The 18,960-nt window shown below is 38.9% G+C and overlaps 3 protein-coding genes and 1 long non-coding RNA gene across 4 annotated transcripts; 2 read left to right on the forward strand and 2 right to left on the reverse strand.

The window, feature by feature from the left end:
• The first annotated feature begins 267 nt into the window (after nucleotides 1-267).
• On the forward strand, nucleotides 268-1,974 carry LOC144516100 (potassium voltage-gated channel subfamily A member 10-like). Its single transcript, XM_078247305.1, has one exon. It carries the CDS (start codon nucleotides 277-279, stop codon nucleotides 1,972-1,974), a length of 1,698 nt encoding a protein of 565 aa, XP_078103431.1. The 5' UTR covers nucleotides 268-276.
• A 7,152-nt stretch (nucleotides 1,975-9,126) lies between these two features.
• Nucleotides 9,127-13,107, forward strand: LOC144517154 (uncharacterized). Its single transcript, XM_078249054.1, has 6 exons — nucleotides 9,127-9,265; nucleotides 10,175-10,791; nucleotides 10,979-11,089; nucleotides 11,411-11,472; nucleotides 11,910-12,170; nucleotides 12,366-13,107. The coding sequence occupies exons 2-6, from the start codon at nucleotides 10,185-10,187 to the stop codon at nucleotides 12,402-12,404; spliced, it is 1,080 nt and encodes a 359-aa protein (XP_078105180.1). The 5' UTR covers nucleotides 9,127-9,265; nucleotides 10,175-10,184; the 3' UTR covers nucleotides 12,405-13,107.
• Nucleotides 13,108-15,015: 1,908 nt separating this feature from the next.
• On the reverse strand, nucleotides 15,016-17,241 carry rplp2a (ribosomal protein, large P2a). Its single transcript, XM_078249055.1, has 5 exons — nucleotides 17,132-17,241; nucleotides 15,710-15,833; nucleotides 15,553-15,601; nucleotides 15,363-15,461; nucleotides 15,016-15,144 (listed from the first exon to the last, which is right to left on the reverse strand). The coding sequence occupies exons 2-5, from the start codon at nucleotides 15,830-15,832 to the stop codon at nucleotides 15,068-15,070; spliced, it is 348 nt and encodes a 115-aa protein (XP_078105181.1). The 5' UTR covers nucleotide 15,833; nucleotides 17,132-17,241; the 3' UTR covers nucleotides 15,016-15,067.
• An 824-nt stretch (nucleotides 17,242-18,065) lies between these two features.
• Nucleotides 18,066-18,960, reverse strand: LOC144516296 (uncharacterized). Its single transcript, XR_013501829.1, has 2 exons — nucleotides 18,769-18,960; nucleotides 18,066-18,641 (listed from the first exon to the last, which is right to left on the reverse strand). It is a non-coding gene; the product is annotated as an uncharacterized LOC144516296 (long non-coding RNA).

Here is an 18,960-nt window from a genome sequence, read left to right on the forward strand (position 1 = left end):
GTTCTTTGCTGATGCAGACACGAGCTAACAGAAAAGTCTCTTCACCAACAAAACTGTATTTGCACTATTTAACAAAAATATAACTTTTTTTTCACTCCTCTTCTACAGATTACACAGAGGACTGAATCCAAACACAGTGTACGACTGCCTGAATGAGAACCAGAAGGAGGCAGGCCCTGCTAGGATCTACAGCGTGGCACTGGTTGTGGTATCCCCTCTGTCTCCTGCACTCGAACCAGGTGATAGACGGAGCTGTGGCCTGTGACAAGACAGGCGATGGAGGTGCCACTGGTTAATTTTGAGAACATGGATGATGTTGGCATCAACCTGGGGGACCCGAGTGACTCTGGGTACCCGACTTCACCCCCCTCTGAGGCCCCTGATCACAATCTTTTAACCCACCGCCTTAGTTCTCCTCACCAATCGCCACACAGAGGACGACATCGGCATCAGTCTGGTCAAGAAGGGTTGTCACCATCCAGTCCTCCGTCGTCTCTGACCACTAAAGCAAAGTCCAGCAGTGGCAGTTTGATCTCTAACGTGAAGCTCCTGATCAACAGTGAGTCTCCCACTGACAGCGTCTTCAGCAAGATGGCAAAGGATTGCTACGAGAATGAAGATGTGTTTGAAAAGCACAGCATTGAAGAAAAAGATGAGAAAGTTGTCATCAATATTTCAGGCCTGATGTTTGAGACCCAGCTCAGCACCCTGAATAACTTTCCAGAGACGCTGCTTGGTGACCCCATGAAGAGGATAAGATACTTCGACCCAATGAAAAACGAGTACTTCTTTGACAGAAACCGCCCGTCTTTTGATGGTGTTCTGTACTTCTATCAGTCAGGGGGGAGAATCCGTAGACCGGCCAATGTTCCCTTAGATGTTTTTGCGAATGAAATGGTTTTCTATGAGTTGGGTCATGAAGCGATGGAGCAGTTCCGCGAAGATGAAGGGTTTATCAAAGAGCCAGAGGTCCTTCTGCCCACCAACGAACTCAAACGACAATTCTGGCTACTGTTTGAATACCCAGAAAGCTCCAGTGCAGCCAAATCTGTCGCTCTGGTTTCTGTGTTTGTCATCGTCATTTCCATTGTCATCTTCTGCCTAGAGACTCTGCCAGAGTTCAGGGAAGACACTGACTTTCCCCCAATTTTAACCCAACTCATCAACGGGACCCAAGGCGGTTCTGCCCCTCATCCCGCCACTAAAGACGTGTTCGCGTATTTAACAGACCCCTTTTTCATTGTGGAGACTATTTGCATCATTTGGTTCTGCTTTGAAGTTGGTGTCCGTTTTGTGGTGTGCCCCAGCAAAAGAGATTTCTTCAATAACATCATGAACACCATTGACATAGTCTCTATAATTCCCTACTTTGTAACCCTTGGAACAGAGCTGGCTACGACCCCTGATGATGATATGAACTCCAGTCAGAACATGTCCCTGGCAATCCTAAGAATTATCCGTCTAGTGAGAGTTTTCAGAATTTTTAAGCTCTCCCGACACTCAAAAGGGCTTCAGATCTTGGGGCAGACCTTGAAAGCCAGCATGAGGGAACTCGGGCTGCTTATCTTCTTCCTTTTTATAGGAGTCATCTTATTCTCAAGTGCCATCTACTTTGCAGAAGTGGATGAGCCCCAGACGCAGTTTGTCAGCATACCTGACGGCTTCTGGTGGGCTGTGGTTACAATGACCACTGTGGGATACGGAGACATGTGCCCCATCACAATCGGAGGCAAAATGGTCGGCACCCTCTGTGCCATTGCTGGTGTCCTGACCATCGCCCTGCCCGTCCCTGTCATCGTCTCCAACTTTAACTATTTTTACCACCGTGAGACTGAGCAGGAGGAGAAACAGGTGATGGATGCAGCGGCAGAGGCTGCTCAGAAAACATCAGCTGCAAACAAGTATGGAAGCACACCCTCGCTAAACAAAAGTAACGGCAACTGGCAAAATGAGAAAAATGGCACACAATGTTAGAGAAAGTATTTCTATACATCAACGGCATGAAAAACACATGGACAAATCAAACATATCCAGTAGTGAGATGCACTGCGGTGATATTAGTTTGTTTCTCACTATTTTGTACTCCAAACATGTGAACATGTTTGCATATTATGACAGTATTATTAGGCCCTGTGTGGTGAGGCAGCCTTTATACAAGTTGTCTGTCTGCTTGTGGATGTGTCAAAGTGCAATTAACACAACTCAGCAACTACTCTGTCCGTTCAACTTCAATGAGAAGAACTGAAAGGTATAATTATCATCTTTCATCCAGTGCAATTTGAAGAAAAATGTTATGGCTCATTTGTACTATAGACATTTCTTCAACTTGAAAATGTAGACTGTTGGGATAAACAAGTGCAAATAAGTTGTAAGTTTCACCAAAATGTCCTTGAGGGTCTAAATAACAGTAAGTTTATCCCACAAAAGAAAAAACAAACTGTTGTGATAACAGAGAATTTAAACTGGAAGTATACTCAGAGTTCATATTACATCAGTTAGTCTACACTTTGTCATAATCAGCAAAACCAAAATAGAACTTGTCACGATTTTCAAGGGCAGGCAAATAGTGTAAGGCAAGAGGACAGAAGCGCACATATTGTCTTATCAGCAAATCTATAGATGTGAATGCTCAGCCAGCAGCACTTCTCCATATGACACAGCATAACAATATCTGTGTGATAAGCCACTTTTCCACGGCAGGAACATTCTCCAGGGTCTACAGTAGGAACGTTTTGAGGAACTCTTTGCGTTTTGACCGCAGGGACCAGGGTCTAAATTAAGTTCTGGGGCCTTTTTACCCCCTAAAATGTTCCTGAATAAATTAAATAGTTGGCATGTCTGCTATTAGTCTTGTAGATAGGCAAAATATAAATCTGCAGTATAGTACATGCAGTAGTTGCATGCAGATTTTAAAATAAAAAGTAATTTTTAACTACATGGTTTCATTTTTACTATTTGGCGTTTTGCACCAGATCTAATATTGTTATTATAATGTGAATTTATGCTTTAAAAACCATATCAATTTGTAGCACTGAAAGTTTATTCCCACTTATCTCTTGAGCACTTTTGGAGCTTTACACCATCAGCTGTTGGCAGGGAAAACACATTTCTTAGAGTGTCTAATGTAAATGTGAGATGAGGTATATACTTGTGATCAGACTGAGAGAATCGAGGAAAGGGCATAGACAAAAAACAATAACTTTGCACTCTTGTATTTGAAAATGCCTCTATTTACCATTGGTCTCTCATTTGTATTGCATGGCATAGTGTGCCGAAATGAGTTTTAACTCTTATTATCAGTAACTGAAAGTTTGACATATTTATTGTACCTAAATATATTAGTCTTTCAATCATATAGTGATTATCTTTATATTCAATGTGATAGGGAGAGCCAATACTAAAACTGGATTTGTGAAATGATGACAACAAATGATGAACTTTGTGTCTCATCGGGAAATTGGTACTATATATGCATGCCACGTTTCAATCTTGAAAATGTACTGTATGTGAGTTTAGTATACATATAAATACAGCTTGTATAGAAATGGCAGTGGATGTAGTTGTAACACAATCAATGCCTTTCTAATAATCCCACAATTTGCAATAATGACGACATGTGGGTGGCAAAAACAAATATGTTGTGTTTTTCACCCAATGGAAAGAGCAATACTTTAATTCAAATGAAATGCAATAAGGTGACATCAGTTAGTCACGTCAGCACTTTACTATGTTATGAAGCACTTAATACTTGAGGACTGTTACTGTACAGTATGTGTCAACATTGTACAGTATACAGTGTCGTAATGTTTTATTTACCCTGTAAAGAGTGCCTTTCATTAAACATGTATCCTAACTGTGTATAGTTTCCCTCTGATGATTTCATTTCAGGGATAAATTGGACTTGTGACATCAAGCAAATTTAAACTTTTTTTTAAACTTTTTCTCTGTTCGACAATAGTGATGAATGTAAGTGTAAGTGTCAGTGCATGGCTGCAGGTCAATACTCATTCCCACCTCATATTAGCTGTTATTAATGCCTTCACACTGCTGGTTCTCTGCACTGATATCATGATGGCATCTCTGTCCCTGCCTCTTCATCTCTTTCTATTCAAAAATTCTCCCCAGTGAGTCCGTGTCACACCACAAGAGGGAAAAAAAGCCGGGTAAGTGTTTTTTTTTTTTTATATATATATTTCTGGTGTCGTGGTGTAGGTGGCAGATTGGAGGAGCAGACGTTTTCTTGCTGTGTGTTTTGTAACAAGGAGATAGAAAGATCAAACAGGATTATCAAATCATGGAAAAATGCAACAGATGGAAAGCTGACATATTGAGGAGTTTTTGTTGTTGTCTGGGATACCGATCAAATTTTCGTTTTCTTTCTATTGGCACAACTCTTCACTAGATGGAGAAATTCTAGTGCTGTGAGCTTGACAATGCTTTTGACTGTGATAGCTTCAAAAGCAAAAGCACTAAATTAAATATGCAGACCAAATGAATTATTTATAAGATTATCTATCTTGGCCACCAATGCTAGGAGCTTGCTGCTTCATTTGATGCTTAATTGTCCCAAACATTCACATCACAGACATATCATTGGGAAATATGTTAAAACAGTATCAATTCTGGTCAGTGCACACTTTGTGATTTTCGGAGCCAATTCCTTGCTCAGTAAGACAAAGCTGTTAAAGTCATTTCCTGCTAAAATATACTGGCTGTGTTTTTGCAGTGTGTTCAGAGGCCTGCTCCTGTTGTCATTTAGTTAACGCTCAGGTCAACGGGCCGCCCTTCTGCCCTGCTGATCACTGATCCTACAGTGATACAACGGAGACGAGGCCTGATAGCATTTTAGCATTTAACAGACAGGTGGTTCTGGCAAGGTCAAAGCTAATGTGAGGCTGTCATTTATAATTCATCGGGTGTTCCACGAAGAGATCACATCCATCCTGCCTTTGATAAAGATTCACCCCAAGAAATCCATTCTTGGAGTGTCCAATCACTGTGACACAGCAGACTGTACCGCAACTCTTAATGGATCTAAAAATATTCCCCTTGCATGACTCTGTTCTTCGTGACAAGAAGAACGGTCCCACTCCTTAAAGGGGAAACAATGGATGAGTCTCACACGAAAGCTCAGACTGTGAAACTCATATCTGTAGATTGGGTTACTCTTTTGTCAGCAGACACATTATAAGCCAATTTCAGACCTGCACAGACAGCATGCTGGAGTTCACTCCCTCCAGAGGGCAAAGTCAAAGTTGGACATGGGCAGCTTGTATTTAATCCGTCCAAAGTATCCTGTTTCTTCCAGTGACGGTAACTGGCATCAAGCTGGCTCACCGCTGCCATGACCTTGCCATTATATGTTTGATCAAAGTGCGAACGCAGTGCTCAATATTGAGCGGCAAAGCAATCCTCATGGGTTTAATATTGATCAAAGTTCAGCAGTGCTCACCTACAGTATTCCTCGAGCCATTGATTCTGTGCCCTGATTTTGCTAATCAACAACATTCAGATATTGGTTTTGCATTACTTTTATAGCTTCTTTATTCAATACAGGGCTAATATGATTAAATGGAAAAGCAAAATGATCTTCACCAAAAGGTAAAGGATGCATTATGACAAATGAGCCGCATATTTTTGGCATTAGATAAGTGAAGCTTGTGAGGCGCTCCATCTGCTCTCTCAGCCCTGGAGAGGATGAAAGAAAGACAGGTGGAGGACACACCCTGCTTCTTAATGGGGGTGATGGGAGATCAGGCATCCTGACACAGTGTCATAAAACACTAATGTTCAGGAAGTCACTCTGTTTCTCATTTTTAGTTTAATTGCTTCACCCATGCTGGAATTCCCTGATATCGTTGAGGCATCCTGCACGTCCTCCCATTTATTGCTGACTCCGATTTTAAGATAATGCATAAATCAACTTGAATCTATCTTATATTATAATATTTTATATATATATATATATATATATATATATATATATATATATATATATATATATATATATATATATATATATATATATATCGCCCCATCCATCCTTGGCAGTCCTTTCCTCTTCCTTCAAGCTCGGGTCGTCGGGATCTCAGAAGTTGTTCCTGGAATTTGCTGGACCCTAACCCTAACCCACTGTCCCAGTTTGGGGGTTACAGCCCGAGTGCATATATAGAATTCACATTAACAGATTTTCTCTTATCCTTTCCTTTTTAGTGATGTGATAAGAAACTCCTGTGATCCTGATTGAGTGTTCGTGGCAGAAGAACTTTGTTCCTAAAAACATCAATTATTCCATTTACATTTTGGCCTACTTCAATAATTCAGAGTGGATTAAAGGGACATGTGTGACGACCATTTAATTAATATCATAGGAAATCAATAAAGTGAGTCTATAGTAATTTTGGATGTATAGATTAATGGAATCGTTGTATCCTCCAGTATCTGTCTGAAAATGCTTTGTTAGCTCAGTTTGGCTCTATACTAACATTGGAGAGTGGAGTCCCACAACATAGGGTGAGTAATGATTCAAGGAGATAAAGATTTATGACAGGTAACTGCACCGTGACTGCTCCGCTGCAGTGCGTCAGCCCTGGAGGTCAATGGCCAGACTTTGTGGGACGAAACTCGAGTCTCACTTTGTCCTGCTTAACACCAATGAAAAATGAAGAAGGTGACCTCAAGTATCATCCGGGTTCAGACAGTAGGCGACGTGTTGCCTTCAGATGACCACAGGCCGCTCAAGTAAAATGTACTTAGTTACAATCCACCACTGCATACAGGGAACACAAGTGAGACGTTTGATAGCCTAACTCATGGGGACAGGATTGGATTTGTGAGGCCATAGAGACAACGCTGTTTCACAGCGTTTAGCATGACACCTTATGGCCTTAATGTGGTACTACATACAAAGCAAACTGATGGAAGGTTTTCACTAATTTGTTTGTTTTTGTAAAAATACATGTGTTGGCATACATACATATGAAATAGGAAAGAATGAGTTTTAATTTTCTATAGGGCAATTAGTAAATCCATTTAAAAAACAAATGAGGGGTTTGTCCAACTAAAGTTCACAAAAAGCTGATTAAATTACAATTTATTTCCTGTCTAAATTTTGGAATAAATGTGGAAACCCAGTCATTTGTATGGGATGCATGGGAATCTCTCTTCAAAGCACAACATAATTAGTTGTAAGTAAAGACATTTTAAAATCTTAGTTTCCCTAATAACATTAAAAGAATCAGCAATATGATGAAGATATATTTAGGCCAATTGGGGTCATGAAGTCAAAAAGACACGTCTGCTATAGTCTCTAGACAATGCAGCACAAACAGAATGAAGGTGCTTGTTAACTCCAACCAGTTGGACCAGAAACTGGGCAACTAACCAGTTACAGAAAACGTCTCTTGTTTCGTGTAAAGAGATTACTCATCAGCTACAGTGGTCATGAAGAAAATTGTTGATCGATAGGGAAATAAGCAAGAGGTAAAGCGCTTTTTCCATTACCTATGAAAATAGTTTTAGTCTGATAGCAGTCATTTTCAGAAGAAATCTCTGACAGCATTTCATACTGCAGTAAATCCCAGAAAAAGCAGTGATTGCAAGTCTTTGGGAAACCGTCTGAGGTGAAGTCATAATAGTTTGTTCAGTTCATTGGCGTGCTGCCCGTGGTAAATGATTAACACAATTAAACGTGGAAATGCTGATGAATTTATTGGTTATCACCATTAAAATAGCCTGGAGACAATGCCATATACATGCAATATAACCATGGAAACCAATATTTAAAGCCTTTCCTTTAAAAGAAACTACTGATAGAAGGAAATATGGGTAATAATGGGCTACAAATGGGGCAAAATCAATTTCTGCTATTGTTATTGTTATTATTATTGTTAATGTTTTTGCTGGGCTTTTTGCAAAATTTTAGACAATTTTATATTAAACAATGAATCGATTCATCGTAAAAAAAAATTGACATTGATATGATCAATATTGTAATATTGTTACATATTTGTACGGTATATAACACATTTGCCTGTATACTGTATATATCTGACTATACTTACAGGTAAAGGTATTAAATTGTGTGATGTTTTGAACATTTTGTCTACCCTCATTGATATAATTAGGGTGGACAAAATAATAGAAACACACTAGCATAACCAACACTATTCAACAGCACTTCAAACTAAAGCCTCCAAAATGATCAGCAAAACTAAATAATTGTGCAGTGTGTATTCAATACATCAATACAATATCTAATTTGTTTAATGATTTTTGTTTTTTTCTTCTGGATCTACAAAAACACACCAATCCAAGGGATAATATGTATAAGTGCGTGAAGTAAAACTCTGTTCAACACTAGAAAAAAACGATGTCCATCATGGTCCCAAGATGTTGAAAGACAGACATAAAACATGCAACATAAAATCAATACAGCTAAAACAAAAGATTAAAAAAAAGCTCAAGTAAAATGTAATAAATAATCTGTCACCTTACTGTACTGCAGGCCTATACATAAACCCTAACCTCTGGAAGTCCCCCTTGTTTTAGTCAACTCCATATTTGGCTCCATTATTTACTGAAGGCTTCATAAACACTGACCATTGTGTGTCTTGTCTGCAATGTGCAGACTCTGTGTATGCTTTTATTGTGTAGGCTATGCTAAATGTTGTACCAACACACTGCAAACCAATTCCCCTCTGGGAAGATAAAGTAATAAATAAATGAATGAATGATGGGTATGGACCATTGTTATATGTGAACACAGATATTCAGGAGTATATGCCCATTGGTGATATCATAGCCTTCATATGATGCAGCTTGTGTTGTTCTGGCAAACTCGTAATTCATATTCAATTCCTTAATGTATTTAGGCTATTCAAACACAACACATGTTCAAAGCCAGTCTCTTAAAGGAAATTAATGAACTCTGCAGCTTTTACTTTCTGTAAAACGTGGCAAAACCACCGGGGAGGGGGAAATTTACAGCAGAACCGAGAGCTACGGCGAAACCGTAAACAAGTTACATTCTGACGTCTGCGATTACATGCAAAGCAGGAAAACTTTTTTTGTTTTCCCCGTCGTCCCCGCCTACTTTTACATATTCGGCCTAAATATGACCAAACCGTAGGCGGCTGCAGGTAAGGAAGGCGGGCAGGGAAATAGTCAGCAGGTAACGTTAGTCCCTTCATGACAGAGACATCTTTAGTCGCATTCAGTAACTACTCAGGGACGGTTTTAGCCTACTGTTGCTGAAGGAGACCAGGTGAGTCCATAGATACACTAGCGCTATCCTGTAACATTGAATGACTGCTATGACTCCTATTCTTCTGACTTCAGAGCAGTGTTTGAAAACGGTTCTACATTTTCTGCAGCTGTGATCCACAGACTAGCACTGTAATAGAAGGGTTTAGTTCATGCTTTCTGGTCCACATAATAAACATTTTAAACAAGTACTTTTTTTTTAGTAAACAAGTTTGTCTCTATATATGTGGTTTAATCGACGAGATGAACTGTTTTAATAATTGATTATTTTTTTGTTATTTTTCTAGCTTCCTTTCTCTCTTGTGATAATGAAGTGAATACCTTTGGGACTTTGTTGTTCAGACAAACAAGCTATCTGAATAGGTCCACTATTTTTAGGAGACCAAATAATTAATCGATTGAACAACAAGACAATAATTGGCAGGTTAATTGATTATGAAGATAGTTCTTAATGGCAGCCTCAATAAAGTTTAGGGCTGCAGCTAATGATTACTTTCATTATTAATTAATCTGCTAACTTAATTTCTTGATTAATTATTAATTAATCTTTTGGTCTATAAAATAGTAAAAAGAAAAATGTCCAAATTGACATCTTAAAATAGTTTGTTTTGTCTGGCCAACACTCCAAAACCCAAAATATATTTACTTAATGATCACATACTGTAAAACAAAAGTAAAAGCAGCAAATCATCATAATTGAGAACCTGCTGGGAAAATGCATTGTTTGGCATTGTTGCTTGAAAAATGACTCACGCTATTTTTCTGTTTGACTTAAATCTGTATTGACTAATTGTTTCAGCTCTTAAGGCTTCTTCCAAAATGCGGCTTAGAGCATGAGTGATGTCTGACTGAAACGATGCAAAACAATCTTGTAACCTACTGTATGTGTGGTGTTTTCTTTTTCTTGTAGTCGTCCCACCATGGAAACACAGACAGAAACACAAAGGCCCAATAACGGCCAGTTGATTTTTGTGCCTCACAAGGATACAATCCGTCTGCTGGAGGTGTACGTCAAGCGCAGCCTCAGCGTAAATGACGGGACACTGGGGGTTAAGAGGGCAGGGAGGAAAGAAAAATGGGTGACGATGCCAAGAAAGCTAAGACGACATTCCAGTGACCCTTCCCTTCACTTGGCCGATGGATTAAACAACAAAATTGGTACATTTTCTGCGGTCGAACTTCCCGCAGCGCCGCCTGAGAAACGTCCTGAGGAAGCAGAGAAACTCCCCAAAAAGTCAAAGAAGAACAAGAAGCCCTCACTGTGGAAAAGTTTCCTTGATTTTTTCTCTCGGAAGACTAACGAGGAGATCAATGAAGAGCAGGACGGTCCATTAGAGATGGCCGAGGCCACCTCAGCAGAAGACACTGTGACAACCTGCCTGCCCATATCTCCAGACCTTTCACCAAAAAGAAAGGCCACGAGGAAAAAATCCATAAAAAGAAGGTTCTCCAAAAGGCACTTATCTCTTACAAAACAAAATAAACCTGGTAAAGATCTCCACCCTGCTGACATCACTCGAGTTGAGGGTAAGTTTGATGACTGAACTCAACTTAATAAATTAACCTCATTTGTGTGATATTAGAAGTGACAAATAATATGTTAAAAATGTTTTCTTAATGTAACCAGACTTATTGGAAATAGGTTGTAAAATGCTCTAACCACATGCTGTTTATCCTAAAGGACATTTACAAATAATTGATTGTTTCTTTGCAGCCGTTGTCAGCGTGGAACCGACAGAATATTACTACGAGAAGGTGTCAGAGGAACTGGAAAAAATTGTTCACGAGGTCCAAGGAAAAGAGGAAGTTCAACCTCTCTCTGATGGTAAAAAACTGTTTCTCTTTGCATTCATTGAGTCTTGCCAAGTGCATGGCAGTATTCAAATGCTTTCAAAGCATTTTAGTTGGTGAATAAACAACCACCAGACAATAAACAGTTTCTCTGATAAATGTAGTTTGTAATGGGTTTAATAGTGAAAGTTGGGTTGACTTGAAGTTAAAAAAAAAAGTACCATCCTATCATTTCTCTTGGCTGTGTCTTAGCTCTGCATTATTATAATAACTCAAAGATGAAATGAATTCCTATAACTGCATTAGTTGTTCAGCATATTGATTACATTTCCCCTTGCTTTGTGTTTTCTCTCAGAGGATGTTATCGACAGGATCATTAATTTAACAAAGGAGGAGGGTGATGCCATAGAAATCAAGGTTGGTATTAATTGCTGTTTTAAGTAAAACAAACAAGTTGATAAGACTGCGTAACGATTAATAATTTTGCTGAAAATGCTTCAGACAGTGTGTTATTTATACGATTATGCAATTAGTTAATTATTAGAATTAATTACGGTAACATACATATAAAGTGTTGTTGTGCTTGAGCAGTTTCAACAGAAAGCAAAAACACATTAATAAACCATAAACAGCTGTTATAAAGTCAAGACAATTAAAAAGTACAAACTCCACGAACATCATGTTTGATTGGCCAGTCACCTGCTAGAATAATAAAACAGTATTTTAGCAGTGGTTAGGCTGTTTTTATGGTGTCCTTTTTTTTTTTTACCATGCTTGTTTCTTAGCAGTAAAATCCAATATAGGTCAAAGTGTACTGTATTTACTGACAGCCTGGCTCTCCTTATCACCTGCAGCTGAAAGACAACCCCACCCTGAACAGCTTCTTTCAAGGGATGTCATACTCTTCATTCCAGAAGTTGGCTGATGCGTATCTGGAGACGGAAGCATTGCCGACCCACAATCCTCCCACTGTCCTCCCGACAGCACCTGAGCTGGTCAAGTTGGCCTTTACGCTGGACTTTACTGCCAGGATAGCCGGGCTCTCCAAACAGAATATAGGTCACATCACTGGCCTGGGGCACCGTTATCTGCAGGACCGATTTAAATACCAACAGGTAAGAATCACACCTGTTAAAAACTTAACATTAGACATAGACAGCTTTGGTGCTCTTTTTCTGTGTGAAATTGAAACCACATAACGATTCAGCTTGAATTTAAGTATGTGCAGTGTATCAGTTAATGTGTAGTGCAGCATACAGTATGAACAGTCACACACCAAGAGGTTATAACTCTTTTGTTGTCTTTTACAGGCATGTACAAGTCATCCAGGGTCCAACAGTGATGTCTGACAGGCAGCCATTCAAAAACAAAACCGTTGCTGCAAGTGAAGCGTTCAACTTTTCTCAGGATGTGTTGCAAGCATGAATTTCCCCTTTTGAGATCACAGTGGGGTACCTCACACAACAAGTTTTAAGCTTGTAAACGACAAAATTGTTGCCATTAACATTTGAGTGTGTACTTCTCAAAATGTTGACTGGTGTCCTTCACATGTAAGATCACAGTCCTAAAACATGACGCAATATTTTAGACTCACAAATAGCTGATTCTACAATGACACTAATAATGTCATGCTTTTTTCTTTGTTACAAATCCACCATTGAATTCTATACTTCCTGTATATTGATTTGTAATTATACAAAGGAGCAATGCAATAACTTGTGATGTGTATAAGCTATAAGACACTACTGTGCAATATATATATATATATATATATATATATATATATTAATATTTCTAGGATTTTAAAATAAGTCAAGCTTTATTTAATAGAAGCTAAGTGAAATGTGACATGAATGCTGGCGTTCATATTACATATTTGAAAGATGATTTAATGCTCAAATTTGTGTTTTTTTTTTTGTATTTATGACACCATACAGTTCGGTCAGGCTTTACTCTTTGGTAATTGAACTTGTCTCTTGTACTGTGCAACTCTTTGCAATAAATAGAGCAACGAAAAATCAAGGCTTGCTAAAACAGGCCCCACTAATGGCACTCTTGGCCTGACTCCATCTGTAAAATAATCATTGAGTACAAATATTTTTATTCCAAGAAATTCACTCCTTCTTCACTATAAGAGAGGGTGAAATCTAATAGAATGAGTAATGTCCAACAGGTGGAGGCTAATACTGCAGTTTCTTTTTGATGGGAGTGTCCCTTTTCTGTGGCCAGTGTTGGGTCCAGAGCTCTTGGGCAGTGTTTCCCAACCTGGGGTAAGGACACCGACAAGGGGTCGCGAGATACATTTTAAGGCTTACAAGACAATTAAAAAGACAGATGTCTGGGAAAAGACACATAATTATGTTTGATTTTTCAGGCAATATATATAGATTTGCCTTTTTGCTCCTGGATAATTTTGACCATTTTCTAAAATTTCTCAAAAAATAACTCTTTGATGAAACAGTTACCACTGGTATAAATGTGCAACCAATGACAAGCTGACAAATGCTTTAATTTAAGGGGTCACAAGTCAAAAAAGTTTGAAAGTACTTTATAAAGCAAGCTAGTTGTGCAAAGGTGGAGGAATGAACAACACCTAACTGCTGCAACCTTATGCAGAGTGTGGGTTGATCATGCAGCTAAACATCAATAAAAGATGTGTTCATGTGTATACTTCTGTAAAGATTGTTGATGGCATCTATATTAGATTCCCAGCCGTCAGGTAATTATGAGATGTGACAGTCAGTCCGTCAGTTATGGCTCTCACCTGTGGTTCAGGTTCCCCTGCAGCCAGGAGGCCTTTTTCTACAAAATGAAGGACCGCCTTTATATCGTGCCAGAACTAATGTGCTCACAAGGGATTCTCATGCATCGAGCAGCACAGTGCTATGCAACACATGTACTCAGATGCATCAGGGAAAAGAGGGTGGCAGAAGCAAATGGAGAAAAAGATGAAGAGACCGCTCAATGAAAACAGTAGTCCTGGTGTCCTCAATCACTGCCATGTGAAATTTAATTGGTGTTAAATGTGAATTGTAAATCTAAATATTTTCATACATAATACATTCATGTTTCTAACTACTTCACATTTAGATGAGTTTTGTTTATTTTCCCAACATGGAAGGTGACGCCTGAAACTTACTTTGTTGACACATGTTCAGGTGACTCAGGTCAGGTAAGAAGAAAAAAAAAATGAAATAACAAAGGAGGAATTGTGATGCAACATCTCATTTATACACCACATAGTCCCAGCCCTTAGATGAACACAAATTTCCCAGCACTGTTGGCTCGTCACAGCACGGAGAGCAAAGGTGTAATTAATAACATTAATGACAGCTCTGCAGCACTGAGGTCCCTGCAGGCACTATAGGCCCCTGCTTCTGGACTGCAGCCATTATTAATGGTATTAGTTAAAAAACTATAATTTTACCATGAGAAACAAGTCGAAGCTTACATAAGTCATTGATGAGCGAAGAACGTTACCATCTACTAGACTTCTTTTCTTAATTTGTGACAGTACCTGTCTACTATTGCACATTAGTTTAAATAAAAGGCCCGTTTTACTGCTGTTCAAAAACAACACCAATGTAAAAATAAAAATAATGTTAATCATTGACATTGGTTGTTTAATACACGAGATGACAAATAAAAGTGTCGGCAGGTTTTAATGCTGTTTTGAGTTGTGGTGGTGGGGCCATCTCCGCGTTATAGTTGGATCAAGGATTGTCCCTTTAAGCCGGAGCCATTATGTGGTTATCTGGCCAACAGCAGGACAGACTGACCTCATGCAGGGTCTGGATTGCCTAATGATGACAGGTTGCCCAGTCTAGACTATTTTTAGCTGACAACAAAAAAACTTTCAACATCAAGCTTTGAAAGCCAGACAATTATTATTAGTGGTAATGTCTTTGGGAATAATTACTTTTGCACAGGCAAAGGACAAAGGACAAAAAGACAATGTGATGAGTGTAAACCTTTTACATTTTTATTGCTTTTTAAACACAGAGAATGCAGATTAATCAAAGAGTCCAAAGCCCATATCTTCGTCTGACTCTTCTGATTCCTCTTTTTTCTCTTCCTTTTTCTCTTCCGCTGGAAACGAGATGGAGAAAGACAACAGTTAACACTACAGACGTTATTAAGAATGTTTAGCAGCACTTGTTTCCAATAAAGACTGCTAAATGCAGTATTTGCATTGCTATCGAAATGCAATAATATATGACAATGCCATTTAGTACTTAAAGGAATCCTAGAGAAACTGAAAAAATCAATTTATCAACTTAAGGTAAGAATGAGGGGTATACACATACCAGCAGCAGGCGCAGCCCCAGCTCCAGCGGTCCCAGCAGCAGCAGCAGCTGGGGCCGCTACAGCACCACCTGCTGGTACGGAGGCTAACTTAGAGAGGCCTGTGGACAAAGGAAAGAAATACATTTTTTAGCCCTCTTCCATGTAAGACATCTTGAAATCTTCAAAGCATGTTAACTAAGAGGCCTTTACCTGAGTTCATGACGGCATTGATGTCTTTCCCATTCAGCTCGCTAATGACCTGCAGAGAAATATAAAGTTTAGTTAAACACAGCATCTAGTGTGGGAAAACATTTTTTTTTTATTTTTTTTTTTAAATTGCATAATCTACCATTGGTAAATGGCATACCTTGTTTAAGCGTTCGTCATCGGCCTCGATTCCTACGCTGCCCAAGATGGCCTTGATGTCTTTTGCAGAGGGGCTGGTGTTTCCACCGAGCACAGCCAGGAGGTAAGCGGCCACGTAACGCATTCTGTATTGACAAAAGAGACACACAAAATGACAGGTGAACAATATGTGTGCTGCTCTGCAAGTTATGCAACTCTGACGTCAAGTCTGGGAGAGAAAAATGATAGAAAGCTGCCCGCGTACCTGCTGGAACTTAGTCATCCAACCTAAAGTTAGTTAAAATACAAACACACACTTGGCTTTGCTGATTTTACCTAGGCCGTAAAATAATTTAGAGGTAAGATTATTAGTATATCGTCATAAAGTCGACCTAGTAACTTTTATGATAATTTTTTTTTTTTAAATAATTAAGCCTATGAAGATTTGCTGCTTCACCCTGTCTCTTATTATCTTTGGGTTTTGGAGTGTTGGTTGGACAAAACGAGCAGTGTGAATATGTCAACATGGACACCAGTAAATTGTGATGGAAATTTATCAACATATTTAAAATATTTTTAATTGTTAAATTAATTATTATTTTTGCAACTAATAATTATTTTCGTTGATTATTTTCTCAATGGATGCTAGAATATAAAATGCACAATTGTTATTGTGGTATAATGTACGACAGCGGCCATAATCATGGACAGAATGATTCTTGAAATAGTAATGTTAGGAATGGCTTTCCTTTCTAAAATGGACCCCAATGTATTAATACCATAATATTCAGAACTAACGTACTCCTGCATCTCACTTCAGTGCTTATAATCACCATTAGGAGGCTGAACATGTCATGCTTTCCACATTTGGCAGGTTTATTTTTACCTAGCTATATCACGTTGTGACATCGTGGTGTACTTACATGAAGTAAACACTATTAAACATACACCCAGGCATAAAATAACAGTTAATTCAGAATACCATGGTCTGAATACTGTAACGTTATTTCTCTCTCTAATGAGTAGCTACGTTAAGTGAATATTATTGGGAGAAGCCCAGTTTGCCGTTAGCTTTAACGTTAGCTGTCCGTATATTGAAACGATGCTCAGACTTAGAATCTCACTCGGACAAGAACAAGAATCAAAGGTCGGTGTTAGGAGTTTGTATTTCACTGTGCTTCACTTAAGATGTAGCCTAACGTTACTTTCTACTTCTCCGGCAGTGTCGCACAGTACAACTGTGACCCATGGTATTTAGAGCGAACAGAGACAGCATGGCGGCCAGTGCTTTTCCTATAACGCTCACGGTCCTCCATTTGTGACAACGGCTTCTGTTCCAGCAACGCCACATTTTTCCGTAATTAAAAGCAAACGTCGAGTAGCTTTCGTATTAAAAACACAGTTAGCCATGACCTAATCGACACACAGTTTAAATTCAACTTACTTTTAAGTCTAAACAGACACGAAACGTCGGTCACGCTAGAAAATCCGGAAGAGAAAGGAGGAGGTAGGGGGAGGTACCGGGAATGTTAGAGGAGTGTAATGCATCGATTTCATTGGTGCATTTGGAAGACAGACGTGTACGTCAGCATTTCGATAAACCAATGAATTACATGAATCAAAGAAATCTGTCACATGTATCCATCATGGTATCGGGGTAAGCTATCTTAATACATCCATGGGTAAGCTTCGCTTCAGAGCTCGAATCTCCTATGGCGCCATTTTGATGCTACAAAGCGATCACCCGACGTTAGCATTCCATTGACTGCCATTCATTTTGACGTCACTTTGACAGCGAATAACTTTACATCTGAAGCGTTTAAATACTTTATTTGTCCATTGTTTATTTCTAAAGAAACACGACAATGTATAAAAGGCTCCATTACCTTGTACCTCACGTTATGGCTCCGTAGTATACGTTTTTGTAAAAATAGGCTAACGATTGTGTCATAACCAAGCGACTTACTGTCGCATAGTAGAGGAATTACCGTATAGTACAGGAGAAGCTGGCAGGCAGTTTGGACTTACATTAGCTGTTTAAGTTTAATTACTAATGTTAACTAGCATTTTAGTTAGCAATAATTAGCCTGTGCCTATGTTATCTCCTTACATAAAAAAATAAGTAAAGTACTACTACCTCAGAACTGTTTAGCACTTGAGTAAATTAGTAGAGGAGACTGATCTTATCAAACCCCATTTAACCCCTTGAAACCTGGTATTTCCCTTAAATGGTCTCTTAAGTGGCTTTAAATTTGGAATATACTATATACCAATGCCATCTTTAAAGCAATGCCATTTTAATGACAATATAACAACAGTCTAAAGGTGGAGATACTACAAATCATGTGTGCAGTATTGTAAGACAAACAATGATTCGGTAAATTGCAAACATTATTTATTTCCATTCACCAAAAATAGAGTTCAAAAATCTATAATACATTGCTGTAACTCTAGTTAAGATGGAGCTATGAGTGGATTCTTTACTGTGAATTTGTAATACCACATGTGCCTAAAAATTGTAGAAAACACAAACAAAGTGATAATAGAATCAAGTGGTCACCCTGTAATATCAAAGCTACAATTCAAATAACTCCTCCTGTCTCTCCTGGGTGAAGAGCCAGTCAAACAGAAAGACCACCAAATCTGATGCAAACTCTGCAATCTTCTTTATGTTTGTCACATACCATAGTTTATAGCCAGATTCTCCCAGTACCATGAGGAGAAACATGACCAAGACCCCAAGGAAGATGCGGTCCACATAAAAGTTTGCCTTTTCTCTGAATGTCCACTGCTCCCAAGGTAGCTCATGCCGGGCTTCGTAGTATTTACCAAAGTGTAACAAGGCTTCATGTTCGTCGTTCATCTCTTCCACCGGAGCCTCCAGGTCTTGGCCACCCTCTGCTGCAGCCATTTTATTGCGGTGTTGGTGCTGATAATGAAAGTTCTTTAGTTGTCTGAGAATATTAAAATGACAAAAGTATTAGCATTGCTTTCTGAAACTTAAATACTTATATTGTCTCTCATGACGCTGCTCAAATCTTTGCTTTGCAGCTGTTTTAGGACGAATGTGAAGGGACTTACCTCAAAGAAAATTAGTTAAGGATGAAGATAAGATGCACACACAAAATTGAGACTCTTGGCTTTTCTGTCTCCACACCTACACCATGCTTGTGTGCCCCTTCAGCATTCGGAAGGCCACCTGCGACTGCCACAGTAGTGTGTGGTGCGAAGGCAGTAAAAGCCAGGTTGGTTATACAGAACCTCAGCCACTAA

The sequence above is a fragment of the Sander vitreus genome, chromosome 4, assembly GCF_031162955.1.
Source record: "Sander vitreus isolate 19-12246 chromosome 4, sanVit1, whole genome shotgun sequence".
In the NCBI taxonomy this organism is placed as follows: Eukaryota; Metazoa; Chordata; class Actinopteri; order Perciformes; family Percidae; genus Sander; species Sander vitreus.